Raw genomic sequence first — 18,341 nt, forward strand, 5'->3', positions numbered from 1 at the left:
ATCTTGCTGGTGAAAGCCATTTGAATCTGAAACAGTAAATAAAAATATGAAACATTTGCACAAAGAGGAACTGCTAAAATCTCACTTGGGAGAAAAATATTAAAAGGGGCCCAATCCAACTTTTACGCTCAAATCTCATGCACAGTCATATTTTGTGACCTGACTACCCACACAGCTCCCTGTGAACACAGGCTTTCAGAAAACAAAGGCACAAATTCAGATTATTCTGTAAGTAGGGAAGGTGAATAGGGGCTTGATGCAAGAATTTACTGGGTGAAATTCTGTCTAGTGTTACACAGGAGTTCCCAGATTAGATGATCACGATCCCTTCTGGCCTTAGATTCCATTAAAAGGGAGTCTCATGCTTTGCCACTTGTTTTTTTGTTTTTTTTTTTTTTTAAATAAGATATTTTGATCCCCACCGCTATCTCACCCTCTATCTGGCTTTTGCATATGCTCAGTTGTACTCTCCGTGTAATATTTATGTCCTCTGTTCTGGAAATAGAAAGGACTCAATCTAAGGTCTTGTGTACACCAGGGATTAGGTCTGTTCTGAACAGGATTTCCTGATGTGATGGTAAAAATGCCAGCAATCCATCTGCACTAGGGCGCAATGTTGCTAACATAGGCCTGGTCTACACTGGCCGCAGATTTCGGCGGCAGTCGACAGGAGATACACGAGCTACGTACAGTAACTTGCGTATCTCCTGTCGACTTCCTAATGTCTACTTATTGTGGCGTCTCCACTGTGCTGCGCCAACAGAAAATGCCCTCCCATTGATGCAGTGCTATGCTACTTGCCGGGGTGGATTTACAGAGTTGACTTCTGGGTTCGATTGAGCGAGTCTTTACTGTCGCTCAATCGAACCTGCAAAATTGATCCTGCACTGCCAGCTGTGCCACCAGCAATGTAGACATAGCCAGAGACAGGCCTAACACGTTGGTGTTACAACGGAGAATAAGTTTTAGAAAACACCTGTAGTTCACCAGCCTAATAAAGTGTAGCTCTGTCTCCTTTAAGGTGTGTCTACACAGCCCAAGGCAGCAAGCCTCCCAGCCTGTGTAGACAGCGCTTTGCAGTTGCATTTCAGGCTGAAGGTAGGGCTCTGACACCCACACCTCTCCCCAGGCTTCAGAGCCTGAGCTAGAATTTCAAAGTGCTGTCTACACGATTATTTTTAGAGTGCTAGCATGAGCCCTGCCATTGAACCGGGCTTGGAGGCTTGCTTCTGTGGGCTCTGTAGACGTACCCTTTGTGGCTAGACCATGTGAAGGTTTGAGTCTGCGACAGCCTCTGGACTAATTGTGTCATTTAGCTCAAGCAGTAGAGAGCTTCATGCTTCTAGATCCAAGTTCAGTACTTGCAGATGACTCATCCATGGGGCATTGTGACCTATAGACAAGGCCTAACGGTCACAGGTAAGGCTACGATTTTCACGTCGCGGTCACAAGGTTCACAGTAGTTGTGCATATTAATAATTTAGACTGTGACCCCTGTGAAGCAGCACCTCCTTTGGGCCAGGCTCTGTGCTCTGGGTGTTACAACTTGGTTGTAACCATGTGGTTACAGCGTGTAACCAATTAGTTCAGTTTATCATCCATTTCTCATTGTCTTATGGTCAATTCATGTGTTGTTTCAGGTATAATCAATGTGTGCTAAATAGATTTAAGTTGCAGGATTGTAGAAGTATTAGATTGACAAGTATCTAGGGGTGATGAGTGTGTATTTTGTGCATAAGTAAAGCCTGGCTGGAATGCAAGGCCTACAGGCTGAGGTCTGTAAAACTTTAGCTTAGCCAGACTAGGCCATAGGCTTGATATGAGTGGGTGACCTAGGAATAAGCTTATGCCAGTAAAATCACAAGATTACTGTAAAAGACGTACCAATAGATGATCTTAGAAAAAAATTGGATTGCAATAAACCGCAAGGTGTTATCCAAGATCATGAGACACCTGATTGTAGCATCATGGAATGTCCTGTCCTGACCGCAGGATATGTTATGAGTAGATGCTAATGAGAACAAGAGGAGCTAAGAAACAACCTATGAAAAATAGGGCACTTCAGCATTGATGGGGTGTAGAATTTACAGTTGAGGAAAAGAGGGTTGAAAGTTGAAACCCTCGTGCATACGCATAAGTATTAGGTGTAGTCAGAAGAGGCTTTCTGATTGGCTAAAAGTGGGAGGACCCCACAGAAAAGCCCAGCAGGAACCATCCCTCTGTTGATGATGGTCCATTGAGAGGTCCATCAGACCCTAGAATATCTTTTAGGATGTGAGTATGACTACAGTCTTAGTTATCGCATGGGTTTTTGTGTGATTTCTGTATGCTTGGGTAATTGTAGCTTTACTTGCTGCTTTAATAAAACTTGTCATACATATAAGACTTTGTACTTACGATTGTATCTGTGGTCGCTATCCTTGGACTTCGTGTGTTCCTAGAGTCTCCAAATTTGAGAAAAGCACCAGAGGTGATTTTCACTCTCTTGATCTTGAAACGGTAGCAACAGAAGCTGAACCCAGGTAGTTTAATTCAAAATTACTAAATTCAATTTAAACTGAATTAAAAAAAAAAAGGCTACAAGCACCACTCAGGTTCGGAGCTGGAGGGGTGGATGTGTCAAACCTGACTGGCACAGTGACCTCGTGCACAGTTGCAACACCCAGATCAGGATGTCAGACCCAGCCCCATCGGTCAGGAGCTGCTGCTGCAGGGGGAACTTTCAGTGACTGTGAGTTTTTCTGCCCCTGCACCTCTGCTGTGAAATTAACTAAAAATTTGGATGACAAAATCATAGCCTTACTCAGAGGTCATCTCCATTTGACTGGTATAATCCCAAGATTACTTGGCCTTGACTGATTTTGACCAGTCTTCTTAGTAGTGGAGTTCCTTGCATAAAGGGGAAGGTTTTCAAAAGCATCTAACAAGACTTGTGCTCCTAAAGCCCTTTGGCACCTTTGAACAATCTTCCCCTAAATCATCACAGCTACAAATTTTGTTATGCAATGGGCCAGACCTTCAGCTGGTGCAAATCAACACTGTTCTATTGACGTTAATGGAGCTATGCCAGTTTACACCACCTGAGGATATGGACCATGGTGTCCACTATGTCAGCTATTAGCATTCACTCTTCCCAAAGCATGCAAGATACTTTCTTTACGCAGATACGTACAAGGGTCCCAGTCAAGTCCAACAATTTCCATGGGTGTGTTTTGGATCTGAGAGACTAATGGTTCTTCCCCCAACAGAATAAATAATTAATCAGTTGTGTTACTGACCCCTTTGGCTCATTAAGCATTTGGGAAATGTCTTTTATGCCTGCTTCCGGTCGGGTTTTCTCTTGTCGATTAAAATGCTTTTTTTTTTCTTTTTTCTTTTTTTTTTTAAATACAGAGGATGAACTGGTCAGGTTTTTTAGTCAGCTGGACTCCATATATAGCTTCTGTGATGTACTTTCTGAAACCTTGAAGAGAGGAGAAATTGACCACTATCCTCATTCTACTGTCCAATTTATTACACATTGGTTTTTGGCTACTTCTGATACCCAATCTCTGATATTTGCATTATATAGATAACTTAGTCAGAAACTGCTCTGAGTTACACTGGTGTAATTCTGGATTAACTCAATGGAATCAGTTTTCCATATTTACCAACTAATTCAGTTTGGTATTGAGCAAATATGGTCCCATATGCCGCAGTGCCGGGATCAGAAAAGACACAGTTCTGGGTTATAGTAAGGGAGGTTTTTTATGGAGAGAGATTTTTTCTGGCTTTTACTTGAGAGTGAACATAAAGGAATCCCATTCCTTAGTGAGAGATGCTATCAAATATCTGTGAGGAAACGCCATAGAGGAATCCTTGCTAGCACCATGTTGTGAACATTTTCCAACAGGCTTAAAATGCAGAGCCTGAAAGCTGCAAGAAACAAAGGCAAAGTACCCTGCCATAAGAAGAATATTGTATATTGCTCAATTGGACTCTCAGGAGACATCTGATGCCTCTTAAGGAAGCTTTCAGAGAGAAAAACATCTTGGCAGCCATCACATATCCAGAAAAGCTGCATCTTCTGGGGGAAAGTTATGAAAGGGATTGATAGATTGTCAAAATGAAATTGTTAAAACAGGATGTGCTGGCAAACCTAGAGCTGGGAGTAAGACTCCGCAGGGAAGGGCATTTAAGTAACAGACACATGGTAGAAACCCTCTCTCATTTAGGGCTTCTTACTCTCTTTAGTTCAAACTAAATGCTGAATTTACTCTTCTTAACTCACTACTTCTCTCCACCTACTGCCCGCTTCAGGGTTGGGGTGATGTCAGCACTTCTGCCCCATTCTTAATTGCCGATGTGGTGCGTGTGGGCTTGTCCCTCCAGCCTTGACTTTGTGGATTTGTGGTCACAGAAGATTCTGGCTGAGCCAAGGGGCTTTTATTAAGCAGAGAGGAGGAGCTAGTCTAACCTCCTCCCGGCTGGGGGAGCTGTTGGGCCGAAGAGAGCCTGACAGGCAGTTTGGACAGTCCCTCATATGCCAGCTCCTGTCTCCCTCTGGGGTGAGGTGTCAAGCTGGGGTGTGGAAGTTGTGATGGTGTTTGCACCGTGCCCTGGCTGCACCTGCCACAGGGGAAGCTGCCCCTTGTCCCCATAGTAGAGGCCAAGTGAGCTGCTCAGCAGACAGTTGTTCTCCTTCCTGGTGAGAGGAGAACACACCATGGGCTAACTAAGAGCCAGGCTATGGATGGACCACAGACGGAGGGGAGACTGGAGAAAGCTGCTGGAAGGCCCAGAGAGAGGACAGCAAACTGCATCCTTCTTAGTTCTTAGACAAAACACCACACAACAATGAAATAGAGGTGGAAAGTATGTAACAATAACTCAAGGGTAAAAATCATTACAGAAATGTTGCAATTACCCCCCAAAACCAAGCACTGCATACTCAGGCCACTCAAGAAATCCAAACATGCTCGGAGAATGGAAATGCACAGTGAAGGCCCCCAAACAACCTTAACTCTGCCCTGTATGAACTTCTTGGCTACTACCTCTTACAGGGGTGTGGCAGCAGCATCCTGGCCCACACCAGGGATTGAACAAGTAATCGTCACTACGGGTTGAGCTAAATAGCCAGGTCCTAGAGTCTCCGCTGCAGCCCAGCCAGTGGTGGAGAAAACAGCTTGAGCTCTTCAGCTGGGCATTCCCCTGGAGCAGGAGTCCCACAAGTGGTTGTACACTGGGCACAGCTGGCTCTTACTCACACCAGCCCCCGCTGCAAAATTTTGATCTGGAGCCAGATGCTACAGCCTGCGATATTCAGTGGTGCTCAGAGCCCGTGGGTTGGTTCAGACCAAAAAGGAGCCTGCTGTGAGATTTGGAACCAGATCTGGATTTGTGTTCAGTAGTTTGCTGCTCTTCTGATCCAGGGATTTGGTTTACACCTCCCTAATGTGTAGTTGCTTTTAGCCATGTTTGTGGCCTCAAAATTCTCCAATTACCAAAAAAGGCAGTAAATCCCCATAGAGCTCCCTGCTCAAACTCCACCCTGCCATGCCTAGGCAAATACCCCACCCACCATCATACCATGCACTTAAATTGCACCTTTCATCTGACTCTCAAAGTACTTGACTTACATCACCTAGTGAAAACTCACATCACCCTAATTGAGGGAGGGAGGTATTAATTTACAGGTGAGCTCTCTTCCCACAGATACCTCCTTCATACCTATGAACAGGAGGTTTATTACAAAAAGCAGCAGATTAATGAGGTGACACTACATCAGGAGAAATTGCAAACAATATTGAGGGTGAAGAAATAACACAAAAGGACTGAGAGGTTAGACGCCTGGGCAGGACACACCATACGGGCTAACTTTGTGCTGGCATGTGCTAAGTGATACACCGCATGTGATACCATGCAAAGGAGGATCTCCCCCCCCCCCCCCCAAAAACCCATGCTTTTAAATGAGATTCTTTCAGCATGGACATTGATGATCCCATGATTTATCTCATAAAAGCAAGGATTTGCCGCTACATCCTTGACCAAAAAGATCATTCCTATTCACACCACTGTTATACACTGTGCTCTTCTCTGTCTGGCTGCCAAACTCCACCCCAGAAGTGGCTGCATTTCAGAGCTGTTGTACATGTATGATTTCTTACACCCTTGAAAACTGTCAACCTGAGTGGTGCTATGGGACTGTGAGATGATGTTGTTCTCATCAATATTTTCACTTTGTTTGCTTTGTTTTAATGTGACTGACAATTAGCAGTGATGGATTAATGAACAGTGTTTCTGTAACGTGGATTAATACGCAACCTTCTCAGATGCAACCCTGTCACAGTGCTCTCCCATTTTCTATAACATATTAGCAATGGACCCACAGCTCTGCCACTCAAGTTTATGATTTTATGGTAAATATGAGTGAGGTTGGGTGAATGTGTGTGTTGTGCTGGGACAGTTGTGTGGTTGGCTGTGTTGTGCTGGGAGAATTGTGTTGATTTGTGTGAGGGGTTTGTGCTGCAGTGATGGGCTGTGTGTGTTTGGGGTCACTCATGTTGGAGGAACAGAAACTGGTCTCTCCTGTGTAACTGAAGGAAACTATAAACAAATGGCCATTTGATGCTTACAAGAGTGGAAATGACACGCCCCTAATTGAGGCTGAATCCCTGTATTTGTCTTTAACAGTCCTTAAGCCTCAATAATGGGGGTAGGGGTGTTGGTCTCATTACAAGACCAGCCCTGCATAACCCAGCTGGCCAGGGTGTTTGATTAGGGAAAGCAGTGCATGCTTTGCACAGTTCTCAGGTTTAAGGCCAAGGACTGAAAAGAAGGATAGTATCTCAGGGCAGTACATCAGATGTGTTGATTCAGGCTGCTTATCAAGCTAGTTGTGCGGCTTGTCCACTTTGTCACTGCCCGGAACTCCGCCCCTGACCATACCCCCACCAAGCAGGTGATCAGATTTGTCATGCAAAACCCCAGCACTCCCTGGAGGGCTGCACACTGGTGGGGTGGATTTCAGAACACATTTGGGAGGCTGAGCATACCTGATCTGCCCAGCAGCAGCAGCAGCACTTCTCATTTCCTCCTGTAACAGCCTAAGAGGATCCATTTGACATGGTAGCATCCCAGGCCTGGAGGCATCTTGCCTTGCTGCTCTTGCTGCTCTGTGATCCCGCTCACTTGTCCAGAGTGCGCAGCTGGACCCAGACGAAAGGGATTCTTGCTGAAGCCATGAGGAGACTGCAGGAGGTCTTCGACATTAAGGAGCTGCCCCATGATGTTCTGCCTCACAGGAAGCCACCCCAGTTCATGGTAGATCTTTTCAATAAAGTGGCAGATTCCAATGGGGTCACCAAGGCCCCAGGGCTGCTGGAAGGCAACGTGGTGAGGAGCCTTGAAGACCGAGGTAAGCCACAGGGAGGGAGATGGGGGAAAGGCTGGGTTAGGATCAGTGGGACAAGGTACAGCTCGTGAGGTCAATTCATCCTGATGTAACTCCACTGAAGCGAATGGGGGTGTGGGGGAGAGCAGGGCTTCTGTGTGTGGGGGAGGCGCGTGGAGGTGTATACGTGTGTGGAAGTGGGGGATGTGAAAGGTGTGTGGGTGATGTAAAGTGTTTTGTGTGTACCTGACCCCCTGTAGATTAAACTTTTTGTATGTAGCCCTGTGACACAAGCTCATTGCTACTTAGTGAATGGAGGGAAGGTGCAATCTGAATTCAGAATAAGCACAGGTGTGATCTTTTTAAAAAATAAAATACTTTTAAAATATCCCATGCACAGAAAATGCAATTTGCTCCATTTCATTAGATGACTGACTCTTGCATGGATGTATGCTTTTGGTTTGCTGTGAAGATCTATTTTTTAATTGTGTTTTCACTTCTGTCTTATGTCTACCACTATTTTAACACAGAGATTTGAATAATTTTTTCATATTGCCATTTCCTGGAAAAATTAGATTATTCTTTCTGTAATTACACAATGTGTCTTACATATTGGAGTTGATATTAATATTCCTGTTTGTTTTCCAGATTATTTTGATCAGTCTTATTTCTACTTCAACATCTCTTCAGTTGGGAAGAATGAAGAAATGCTAAAAGCTGAGCTCAGAGTTTTCAAGCTAAATAAAAACCGTGTGCCTCAAAAATCTTATTGGCAACATTTTTTCAAAGTAAGTGGGGTATTATCTGTCGATTAATTATTTGTTTGTTTTTGTTAATAATATAATGTATGTAAGATAACAAAGTTACAAAAACCAAGCATGAAAGAAATGAGATTGCAACCAAATCACATAAAATATGGAACAGTTTTATGGTGGGTGATTTCCGCCAGCAATTTAGAAGTTTTATCTATTTCTCTGACTTCAACAAACAAAGAAATACAGCAAGTTTTTGTTTTGTTGCTATGCTATCATTTTTCCCCCCTGAGCTTTTTACAATGAAGCATCCAAGCTGTCAAACCATCTACAGGTTTATCTATGCAAAAGCAAGCAGGACAGTTCTGTGATCCCTAAAGATGAGCTCAAACCATAATCAAGCTAGCCCGGATTTTGAGATATTTGAAATCCAGATCCAAGTTCTGCAGCTTGAGTCCATCTCTAGAGAATCAGGTGGCCTGCAAACCCAATGGGCAAATATGTGGGGCAACAGGAAACCTGGGACTATATCAAGTGGAGAAAAGAGACAGAAAATAGATGGGCAGGTGATTTTCCATGTGCAGATATTTCTTTTTGTGTGGCTCATAATGAATATTCTCTCTCAGGACTTGGATACTATCCAATGTACTGTAATTTTTTATTATGTGTATTTTCATTATGATTACCAAATATACAGGTTCTTATTTATTACTTACCCCTACAAATGACTATGGATTAGGGATATATATCTATGTATAGGTTTAGGAGTATAGACAGATATCTAGTAGATGTACATTACTTCTTGCTTTTATAGGAAGCTGACCAGAGGCAACTTTTTAATTTCAGTCCAGGTCAACAGAAAGGGTGAATCCATCCTGGAAGTGGAGGAAATGTGTGTTTCTTTGATGCTGACCACTTCGCTAGAGAGAATCAATTGTTCCCCATTTAATTTTGTTTTGTTGTATTATCATATTCAAGGTGGATGTGTATGAGCTTTTGGACAGCAGAAGTAAGCCCCAGAGAAGAAAACTCATTTCATCAAGACTATTGTCTTTGTATACTGAAGGCTGGGAGGTATTCAATGTCACACAGGCAGTAAGCAGAGAATTCTTATTTCTGTTGTTTTTTATGCTAAAGATATTGTAACAAATTCATGGCCATGCATCACGGTTGCCACTGTGCTTCAGGGCACTAGCGCAGAGAGAACCTTAAATTCTCTGGCTCCAAAGCCACAAACCCAATAATCTGAGCTAACAGAGGATCTCTTATTAACTAGTAGCAGTGTAGAGCCTATGGTAGCCAAATGACCTTAACTCTGCCTGTAGCGACAGCATGCAATAACTACATCATTATGATCAAAGCATTTTAATGTTTGCGGTCCCAGAGTAGAGGGCGTAATTTTCTTAGGAGAAACTGGTTTTTCTTTTTTTCTTTTTTTTATTTTTTAATGCTCACGGCATGACTACAGGGCAGAGTTAAGGTTGTTTGGCTGCTTTAACTTTGTATTTTTCATACCTTAATATCTTTGGCTTCTTATAACCTTCGCTCTAAATCTCACTGGTTTGTAATACTTGTTTTGGAGATACTGTTAAATTATTGATATGTGTTCTCAACCTTATCTACAGCTGAAGCTGTTGTTTTGGTGTGGGGAATTTCACTTAAAAAAGTAAAAAAATTAATCATCTGATATCAGTAATGAGTTGAAAATCTGTAATATCAGCCTTATATAATTATTTTATTATATTTTATCTTTAAGATCAGATTCACAAGCATGTTGAATTACCTCTGACATCACAATGACCTCAGCTGAGAGTGGCCTGAGCGAGTGAGCTAGCTTTGCCTATTAGTCCGCGATCATAATAATGACATTTGTTAATAACTTCCCTTGAATGCTAATTTCTTCAAGCGTAGTCTCTGCATGAGATTTAAACTGAGTTTTAACAATATGGGAAGTCTGGAGAGGCTGTATTATTCCATTATTAAGATTACTTGGGAAAAGAAAGGTCTGACAAGAGGTTCTAAATTCCTGACAAGGATCAATTTTGATATTAATTTTAATTCATGGACTAATCAATGACTTTACTTGTAAATTCTTAATCTTTGAGTACAGAATTTTTTTTTTTTTTTTTTTTTTTTTTTTTTTTTTTTTGAAGTGCTGTAGTTTTGGGAAAGTTGCACAGTATGCTTCAAACAAAACAAAGACGTTGAATCCCTGGTTTAAGTACAAAACTCAATTTAACTTTAAATAAGCAGTCACAACTATTGCCTTCATAATAACTTACCTATGTTCTTACAGTCCTTTGGCCTATTCGTAGAATGATAGAACATTAGAGTTGGAAGGGAGCTCAGGAGGTCATCTAGTCCAACCTCCTGCTCAAAGCAGGACTAACCTCAGCTAAATCACCCCTGCCAGGGCTTTGTCAAGCCGCAGCTTAAAAACCTCTAAAGATGGAGATTCCACCACCTCCCTAGATAACCCATTCCAGTGCTTCACCACCCTCCTAGTGAAAAACTTTTTCCTAATATCCAAACTAGACCCCCCCCCCCCCCCCCCCCCAGCACTGCAACTTGAGACGATTGCTCCTTGTTCTGTCATCTACTACCATTGAGAACAGCCTAGCTCCATCCTCCCTGGAACCCTCCCTTCAGGTAGTTAAAGGCTTCTATCAAATCCTCCTTCATTCTTCTCTTTTGCAGACTAAACAAACCTAGTTCCCTCAGCCTCTCCTCATAAGTCATGGGCTCCAGTCGCCTAATCATGTTTGTTGTCCTCCGCTGGACTCTCTCCAATTTGTCCATATCCTTCCTGCAGTGGGGGGCCCAAAACTGGACACAATACTCCAAATGTGGCCTCACCAGTGCTGAATAGAGGGGAATAATCACTTCTCTCGATCTGCTGGCAATGCTCCTACTAATGCAGCCCAATATGCTATCTCCTTCTCCCCTATATAAACATTGCTTAATCCTAAAGCGAGAAGCTCATTCAAATGCTCTTTTCCAATTGCTTTCTGTTTAACAAGGTTTCCAAATGGGTCAGAAGCAGCAGCACTAACCATGGCTTTTTGATCACTACAACTCATCTATATAAAAACAAAATGGAATCCAACTTTGTCAAGTTTGCCAAGAGCCGGCACAATATGCGGGACAGTAGGAATGCTTTCTTGGTCCTTTTCACCAATAATGACAGACAGAGATCTTCCAGCTTCCTACCCTCTTCTACAGGTAAGACAATGCAACAGTAACTCTTTGAATGTGAGCTCCATCTAACTTGCTCTGTTACTTCCTGGTGCATTTTATCCCAATAGTTTCATTAGTCACATGCAGTTTCAGACACTGAAACTGATTCTGGTTTGCTTTGAGATAATCATTTTGTTATTTGCCTCCTGTAGTGGGTCACCAGACATTTTAAGCCAGGTCTATACTAGGAGCACTTTGCTGGTGTAGCTATACTATACTATATTATACTAGTATACTATAGCGGCAAAAATACTCCTAGTTTGGAGGCAGTTTAGAGCAGAAAACTGCACTTTTGCTGGGATAGCTTATTCCAGCCTTCCATGAGTGAAACAAGTTATACTGGCAAAAGTGTGAGTTTTGCCTAATATAACTACATCTACACTAAGGGCTTTTGCCAGCACCGCTATGTCAGTCACAAAACACAACTCATGGCATCCCTGACCAAAACAGCTATGCCAGCAAAAGTTTATAGTCATCAGTCTACAGACCTGGCCTCAGTGTGTCTTCTCTTCATGCCCACCACTCTAGTCAAGGGTGTAGAACCAGTGACTCCCTGTCTATGGGCGTGCAACGTCAGCTCCACCAATGTGTGGAGTTCAGGACTTCAAGGGACGCAGGATAGTGCTGGGAAAGAGGAGACAAAATGAAAGGGAGGGTAGCAAGCCGAAGGGGAGAAAGGAGACACTGGAAGGAAGGAGAGAAGGAAGCCAGAAGTGAAGGCAGGCTGGAAATGTCACCCCGATTGTGTGTGTGCCCCTTTTTAGTAAGTTTAAAAAAAAAAAGGGGGGGGGGGGGTTACATTGATCAACAGGAAACCTTTGTCGTGTATCTCCCACAAAAAATGTGGTCACCATAAAGTTAAGGTTGCAGGAAAATAACGGGGTTCAGTGCATATTGCCTTTCAAGCAGGTAAACAACAAACATAGTAACACAAACAAAAATTAGAACCTAGGAAATGCAGAGATAAGGTTGCACTACTCAAACCACCTTTACTCTGCCCCTGTAGAGGTATTCTCGTCTCTTCTTTGTTAGTAGACTATCGAAAGCATGCTTGGCAGAATGTTGCTTTGGTCTTTCTTTTCCTACAATCATGTCTCTGATACTAAGTGTGATGATTTGTCACTTTTTATGTATCTAACATCATAACAGGGCCATAAGCAGTTAGCAAATGCAGATATGCAGAATCAGTTTTCTCCACTTGACAAACCTCCTGAGGTTCCTCAGAGGGGAATACACAAATCATCTCAGGAGGTCCACAAAGAGGAGGGACTTGGTGAGCACTAAGTTTGGGGGACAGAAGACCAGGAAGGCAATCCCTTCATTCCTATGGACCTTGTGAGGTCTGCAACAAATCTTAGAGAGATTAAGGAGGCTTGCTGCCCCTCACATAGGAAGTTCGGTAATCCTCTAGCAAGCCTTTAGATGGGGGAAAAAAAAACCCTCTTTTTTTCAGTACCAAGTTTCCCTTAAGGACCGAGCTAAAGTTTTAAATCTATCTCCGCGTGGAAAAGAAGTAGAAATCTTTTAGTTATTTATTTGTTTTAAAAGGTAAAAAAGTGACCTGCCAAGGAAAAAAATATTGTGTTTATACCTATTTTTGCTTCTTTATGACACATAAAAATGCCAAAAGGGTGTTTTGTTTTGTTTTGTTTGTTTAAAATGGGGAAAGGGTTCTGCTTCTTCTTTATTTACATTAGACTTGCAGGTCCTGTCTAGGCTGGAAGACAATATTATGACTGGAGAGCTTATGCAAATAGTGACATCGCAAAATGCAGAGTCAAATTTCAGCTGTCCAGAGGGGAAGGGGTTTTTAGTCGAGTAGTTTAAGACTTTTTGTCCTTTTGGTTTGTTTTCTAAAACACCCAATTTAACTTCAATGACTAATTGGCATTTTGAATAAGGGAAGTCTTTGCTGAATGTTCAACACTTCACCTCTTAAATTACAACAAACATTCCTTACCTCTATCTCCCACTGCTCCTCCACTGGAATTAATGAAGATCGGACTTCACAGTCATGATATATCAAAACAAACAAAAAAAAGCAGAAAATAAAACTTAAAAATAAACTTTCCAGCCTTATTTGTACATTGTAAAGGACCCAAACAAGACAACATTGTGCTAGCTCATAAGAACCAGACAGTGAAACAGACTAGAAACAAAAGTAAAACCAACCTGCCTGGTGTCATTTACAAGTTTACAGTGAAATTCTGGCTCCCTGTCCAGTAAAAGAACTTTGTGTTGGCTTGGAGATAGAATCCTGCTTCTCAGCATAGGGAACCTTTGCCCCCATCTACTATTTGTGGTCAATAAATCTGGGCAGTCCATGTTTCCCTAAGTTTCCCCTTCACTTTCCTATAGAAAGACAACCAGACTTGGCTCCATAGTGCACGGGGCTGTGCAGTCTCCAACAGTTTCACTATTTCTTGACCCTTTGCTTTCTTTTTTCTCTGCTTTTTGGGCCTTGTATGCCAAGTTGAAGCTAGACAAATTCAGACTGGAAATAAGGCATACATTTTTAACAGTGAGGATAAATAGCCACTGGAACAATTTACCAATAGCAATGATGGAGTATCCATCACTGGCAATTTTTAAATCAATATTGGATTTTTTATTTTTTTTTTTAATTTAGGCTGCAGTTCAAAAGGAATTATTTTGGAGGAGTTCTTTAGGCAGTATTATATAGGAGATCAGACTAGGTGATCACAACTGACTCTTCTGGCCTTGGAATGTATGACTCTGTGAAGGGGATCTCAGGATTTGGTGCAGCCTAAATGCTGAATGAACATTTAAGATGTATAATACTGTCGTTGTCTAAGGCTTTGTCTATGCTACAAGCTAGGAGTGTGATTCCCTTGCTTGTGTACGTGTATTCGCACGAGCTATCTTTGAGTTAGCATAAGTATAAATAGCACAGCTACAGAAGCTCCGGTAGTGCAGTGGAGGCATGATTAAGCCATGGGGAGCAGCAGCAGCTAAGCCAGGCGTCTGCAGCCACTACCTGCACTATTGCAGGTAATATAAATAATAGCAAGTTTATATTCATGGTAGATGCTATTTATATTTGTGTTAGCTCAATGAAAGCTAGCATTAGTGTGTGTACTCGAACAGGGGCAATCACATCACTAACTCATAGTGTAGATGTTGCATAAGTGTCATTTTAGTTACACAGGCAAGAGATTTTTGTTTAAATCTATGTGTTTTATAGGGACTATCTCCTTTTTGAGTGACAAACTCATCCCAATGTATAGACAAAAATATAGTGTTCTTCATGGCAAAGGATTACTTACCCCTGTAATGTCCTCTTGCTTTCAGAATTCCAGCCATCCTCAGCTGAAGATGCTACTTCATCACACTTACCTTACCAAAATGAGGTCTTTGCAAGCATCAAAGTGAACAGAAGCAGAAGAATTCGGGATACCTCATTCTTCTCCCCCAAGGACCAAATTGTGCCATGCCAGCTAAATGATCTCTTTGTCGACTTCCATGAAATTGGTTGGTCGGGGTGGATCATTTTCCCACGTGGATACAAGGCTTATTATTGCAAAGGTGCCTGCCTGTTCCCTTTAGGGGAAAGTCTAAGAGCTACCAACCATGCTACCGTCCAGTCCATCGTGCATACGCTTAAACTGTCCAAAGACATTGGTACGCCCTGCTGTGTCCCAGACAAACTGAATTCCATCAGTATTATGTACTTTGATGACAACGAGAATGTTGTCCTTAAGAACTATAAAGACATGGTGGCCACAAGCTGTGGTTGTCACTAACAAAAGCCCTTTCTGTCTGCAACTGGCTCGCATCTGGACTCAGTTCACCTGTTATCCGCAGCTCCAGTGGCGCGGGCACAATTTTAATAGTGAGAGCGCTAAAGCCGGAAACCATGTATTTGGGTTATTACAACTTCCAGCCAGGGGGTGTGACAGCACCCCTAGTTCCAGCACCTCGGCACAGCCCTTGAGACTTTCCGATTAATAAAATGTCAGATAATGGGGGAGCCAGCCAGTCAGCTTTGAAAAGGCTGCCCCTCCAGGTTCCACCCATGGAACTGCAGCGCAGAGGAGAATGCTGATCAATTCTACAGACCTCCTGACTTTTCAAAGGGTCCCATGCTGCTCGGTGTGTTGTGACAATACAGGGAACGTGTGGGAGGTGTTTCTCTATATACAAACCAGTGGGACATAGCGTAACTTGGATTAATCAGGGCTATAATGTCAACCCTGAGCATTTTAGGCAGAACGATTGTTAGAAAACACCTCTGATCAGTTAGTCTAGTTGTTGGAGCTCCTGGGATCTATCCAGGCTCTGGGAGGCAGGGGGCGGGGAGCCAGGACTCTTGGTTCTATCCCCAGCTATGGGAAGAGTGTGGGATCTATTGGTTAGAGCAGCGGGGCTGAGAGTCAGGACTCCTGGGTTCTATTCCCTGCTTGGAGTGGGGGCATCCTCTGCAGCTGGTTCCCAAGCCAGGCCAACTTCCAGCCTGCGTCTTTGTCTAGTGCCCATTTCCCAGGATGCTGGGGCATTCGAGGTTGTGTTCTATAGTTAGTGTCCTCAACAGCCACTCTAGGACACTAACCCATAGAGAACCCCAAAAGTCTTCCAGGACAGTACCCATAAAGACCCCAGCTAGAGCACATCTCTCCCCCTGCCAGGAGATCTGGCAGGAATTGAGGATTGTGCTCTAGGCAGGAGCTCTATGGTCAAGGGCATCTGTGGGCAGAGTCAAAAAAGGGGCTGGAACTTGGAGGGGGAAGGGAGAGGGGAGGAGCTGGGGCAAGGGAATCTTTGGGGGGGTGTGGAGAGAGAGATTTTTATTTATCAAATATGGCATTGGTTCACTTGCATAGGCCAGCCCTCAAGCTAAGGGGAAGGTCCCACCCCAGCACTTTGCTGGGCATGTAGTGGCAGAGCCGTTCCTTAGCCTTGATCTGATGCCCATCTGGGACACCAGCTCCTGGATAGGCAGTCATCCACCACGGCCCACACACTCCCCCAACACCTGCCCTTTCTGCAGCGAGAGGGAGGCCATGGTGCAGAAGCGGCTCTTTCTGCTGTGTGTACATGACAAAAGCATGCTTGATGTCTTTTGCCACTTAGTCGCGTGCTCTGGATCTCTATATGATAAAGGTCAGCGATGCAATGTAGGCATTAGAAATAACAAACCACATTTTTAAGCAAATGTAGTTTCAAGTTCAACCATAACTTTCTGGAGACTTGTGTACTGCAGGGAGTTGGAGAAAATATTTATACTGTAGGTAAATATCTGTTTCTGTAAATAGCAACTTCTGTAATTAGCAAATTGCCACCTCTTTTTACTGTATTAAATGAATGTTTGGACTATTTTTAATTAATCTTGATATAGTGCATTTCATGTTCAAATAAAATAATGAAATGCATCTACAATTTGTTATTGGTCCATTTCCCTTGAAAGACTTGGTCCAATGCTCATTGAAAACAATGGACAGATTCCCATTGACTTCAATGGATGGTGAATCAGGCCCTAAACTCCCATGGCAAAATTTAATCACTAAACAAAATAAATGATCTATCCCCACAGGCTTGATCCTGAAGTCATTATTCAGATACCACTCACATTGAAGCTTCCTAGGACTTTTGCCTGAGTAACAAAAGCAAGATTAAATCCATTATGATTAAACCTAATCACTTTTTGTGCCGGTGCCTAAGTAATTTGGGTCCCAACCTACACATTTATAAAGACTATTTCCGTTTGTTGGCATATAAACTTCCTAAATGCAAAAAACCAGCTGTGTTACTAGATTACACACTCCCATGAACATAGAGAATTGTATGAAGCAAGTGCAATTATCTTAACAGATCAAAATTACAAAGACTCGTGCTTTAGTGCATACACCAATCAGGGTCAGGAAGGAATCTGCTCATATGGTATAGTGCCACATGATTAGGTGGATTAGATGGCCAATTCAGCCCTGGTGTAACTCCACTGCCCTCAATAAAGACCAAAGGTGAGATGCCTAATTCATTGAAATCAATGGAAGTTAGGCACATAAGCTACTTTTGAAAATAATATCTCTGCTAATCATAGAAGATGATGGTTGGAAGGGACCTCAGGAGGTCATCTAGTCCAACCCCTGCTCAAAGCGGGTCCAACCCCAACTAAACCATCCCAGTCAGGGCTTTGTCAAGTCGGGCCTTAAAAACCTCTAAGGATGGAGATTCCACCACCTCCCTAGGGAACCCATTTGCAGTGCTTCACCCCCCCTTCTAGTGAAAATTGTTTTCCTAATATCCAACCTAGACCTCCCCCACTGCAACTTGAGACCTTGCTCCTTGTTCTGTCATCTGCCCCCACTGAGAACAGCCTAGCTCCATCCTCTCTGGAACCCCTTTCAGGTAGTTAAAGGCTACAATCAAATCCCCCCTTATTCTTCTCTTCTGCAGACTAAAGAAGCCCAGTTCCTTCAGCCTCTCCTCATAAGTCATGTGCTCCAGCCCCCTAATCATTTTAATTGCCCTCTGCTGGACTCTCCAATTTATCCACATCATTTCTGTAGTGAGGGGTCCAAAACTGTACACAATACTCCAGATGTGGCCTCACCAGTGCCGAATAGAGGTGCTAATCTGGCCCTAAATGTAATTACACCAGGAGTGAATTTGATTTTGAATATCTTATACCTTTCTCTGAAGCACCTGGCACAGGCCACTTTCAAAGGCAGAAGGTTATCATTCCCAGGTCTCCATCCTTAGAAAACTATTACTCTGTTTGGCTGCAGAGGTGGCTGCATTCCAGCGTTGGGTGAAATGGTTCCTGATACCTTTGCTGCAAAAGACATCGGTTTGAGATGTAATTTGGAAAGGGCTGAAGATTGCTTCCCAGAATGAAAAGGGCAAAAAAAGGGGAAGTAAATGCGTGGTTACGCAGGTGGTGTCGAAGGGAGGGCTTTGGATTCTTCGATCATGGAATGCTGTTCCAGGAAGAAGGATTACTAGGAAGGGACGGGATTCAT

General features: G+C 43.1%; 1 protein-coding gene across 1 annotated transcript; it reads left to right on the forward strand.

The window, feature by feature from the left end:
- The first annotated feature begins 7,104 nt into the window (after positions 1-7,104).
- LOC137141718 (bone morphogenetic protein 2-like) lies at positions 7,105-15,379 on the forward strand. The gene is made up of 5 exons (XM_067530816.1): positions 7,105-7,396; positions 8,021-8,160; positions 9,103-9,219; positions 11,145-11,346; positions 14,674-15,379. The coding sequence occupies exons 1-5, from the start codon at positions 7,105-7,107 to the stop codon at positions 15,123-15,125; spliced, it is 1,203 nt and encodes a 400-aa protein (XP_067386917.1). The 3' UTR covers positions 15,126-15,379.
- Positions 15,380-18,341: the final 2,962 nt, after the last annotated feature.

This window comes from Emydura macquarii, unplaced genomic scaffold (assembly GCF_026122565.2).
Source record: "Emydura macquarii macquarii isolate MOO-44397 ecotype Brisbane River unplaced genomic scaffold, CSIRO-AGI_Emac_v2 contig_67, whole genome shotgun sequence".
Taxonomy (NCBI): domain Eukaryota; kingdom Metazoa; phylum Chordata; order Testudines; family Chelidae; genus Emydura; species Emydura macquarii.

Bases quoted from the DNA above. Each gene is read 5' to 3' on its own strand.
- LOC137141718 (XM_067530816.1), top strand. From the start codon at position 7,105: ATGGTAGCATCCCAGGCCTGGAGGCATCTTGCCTTGCTGCTCTTGCTG. The intron at 7,397-8,020 runs GTAAGCCACAGG...TTTGTTTTCCAG, and splicing joins GAGGAGCCTTGAAGACCGAG to ATTATTTTGATCAGTCTTAT. The intron at 8,161-9,102 runs GTAAGTGGGGTA...ATCATATTCAAG, and splicing joins ATTGGCAACATTTTTTCAAA to GTGGATGTGTATGAGCTTTT.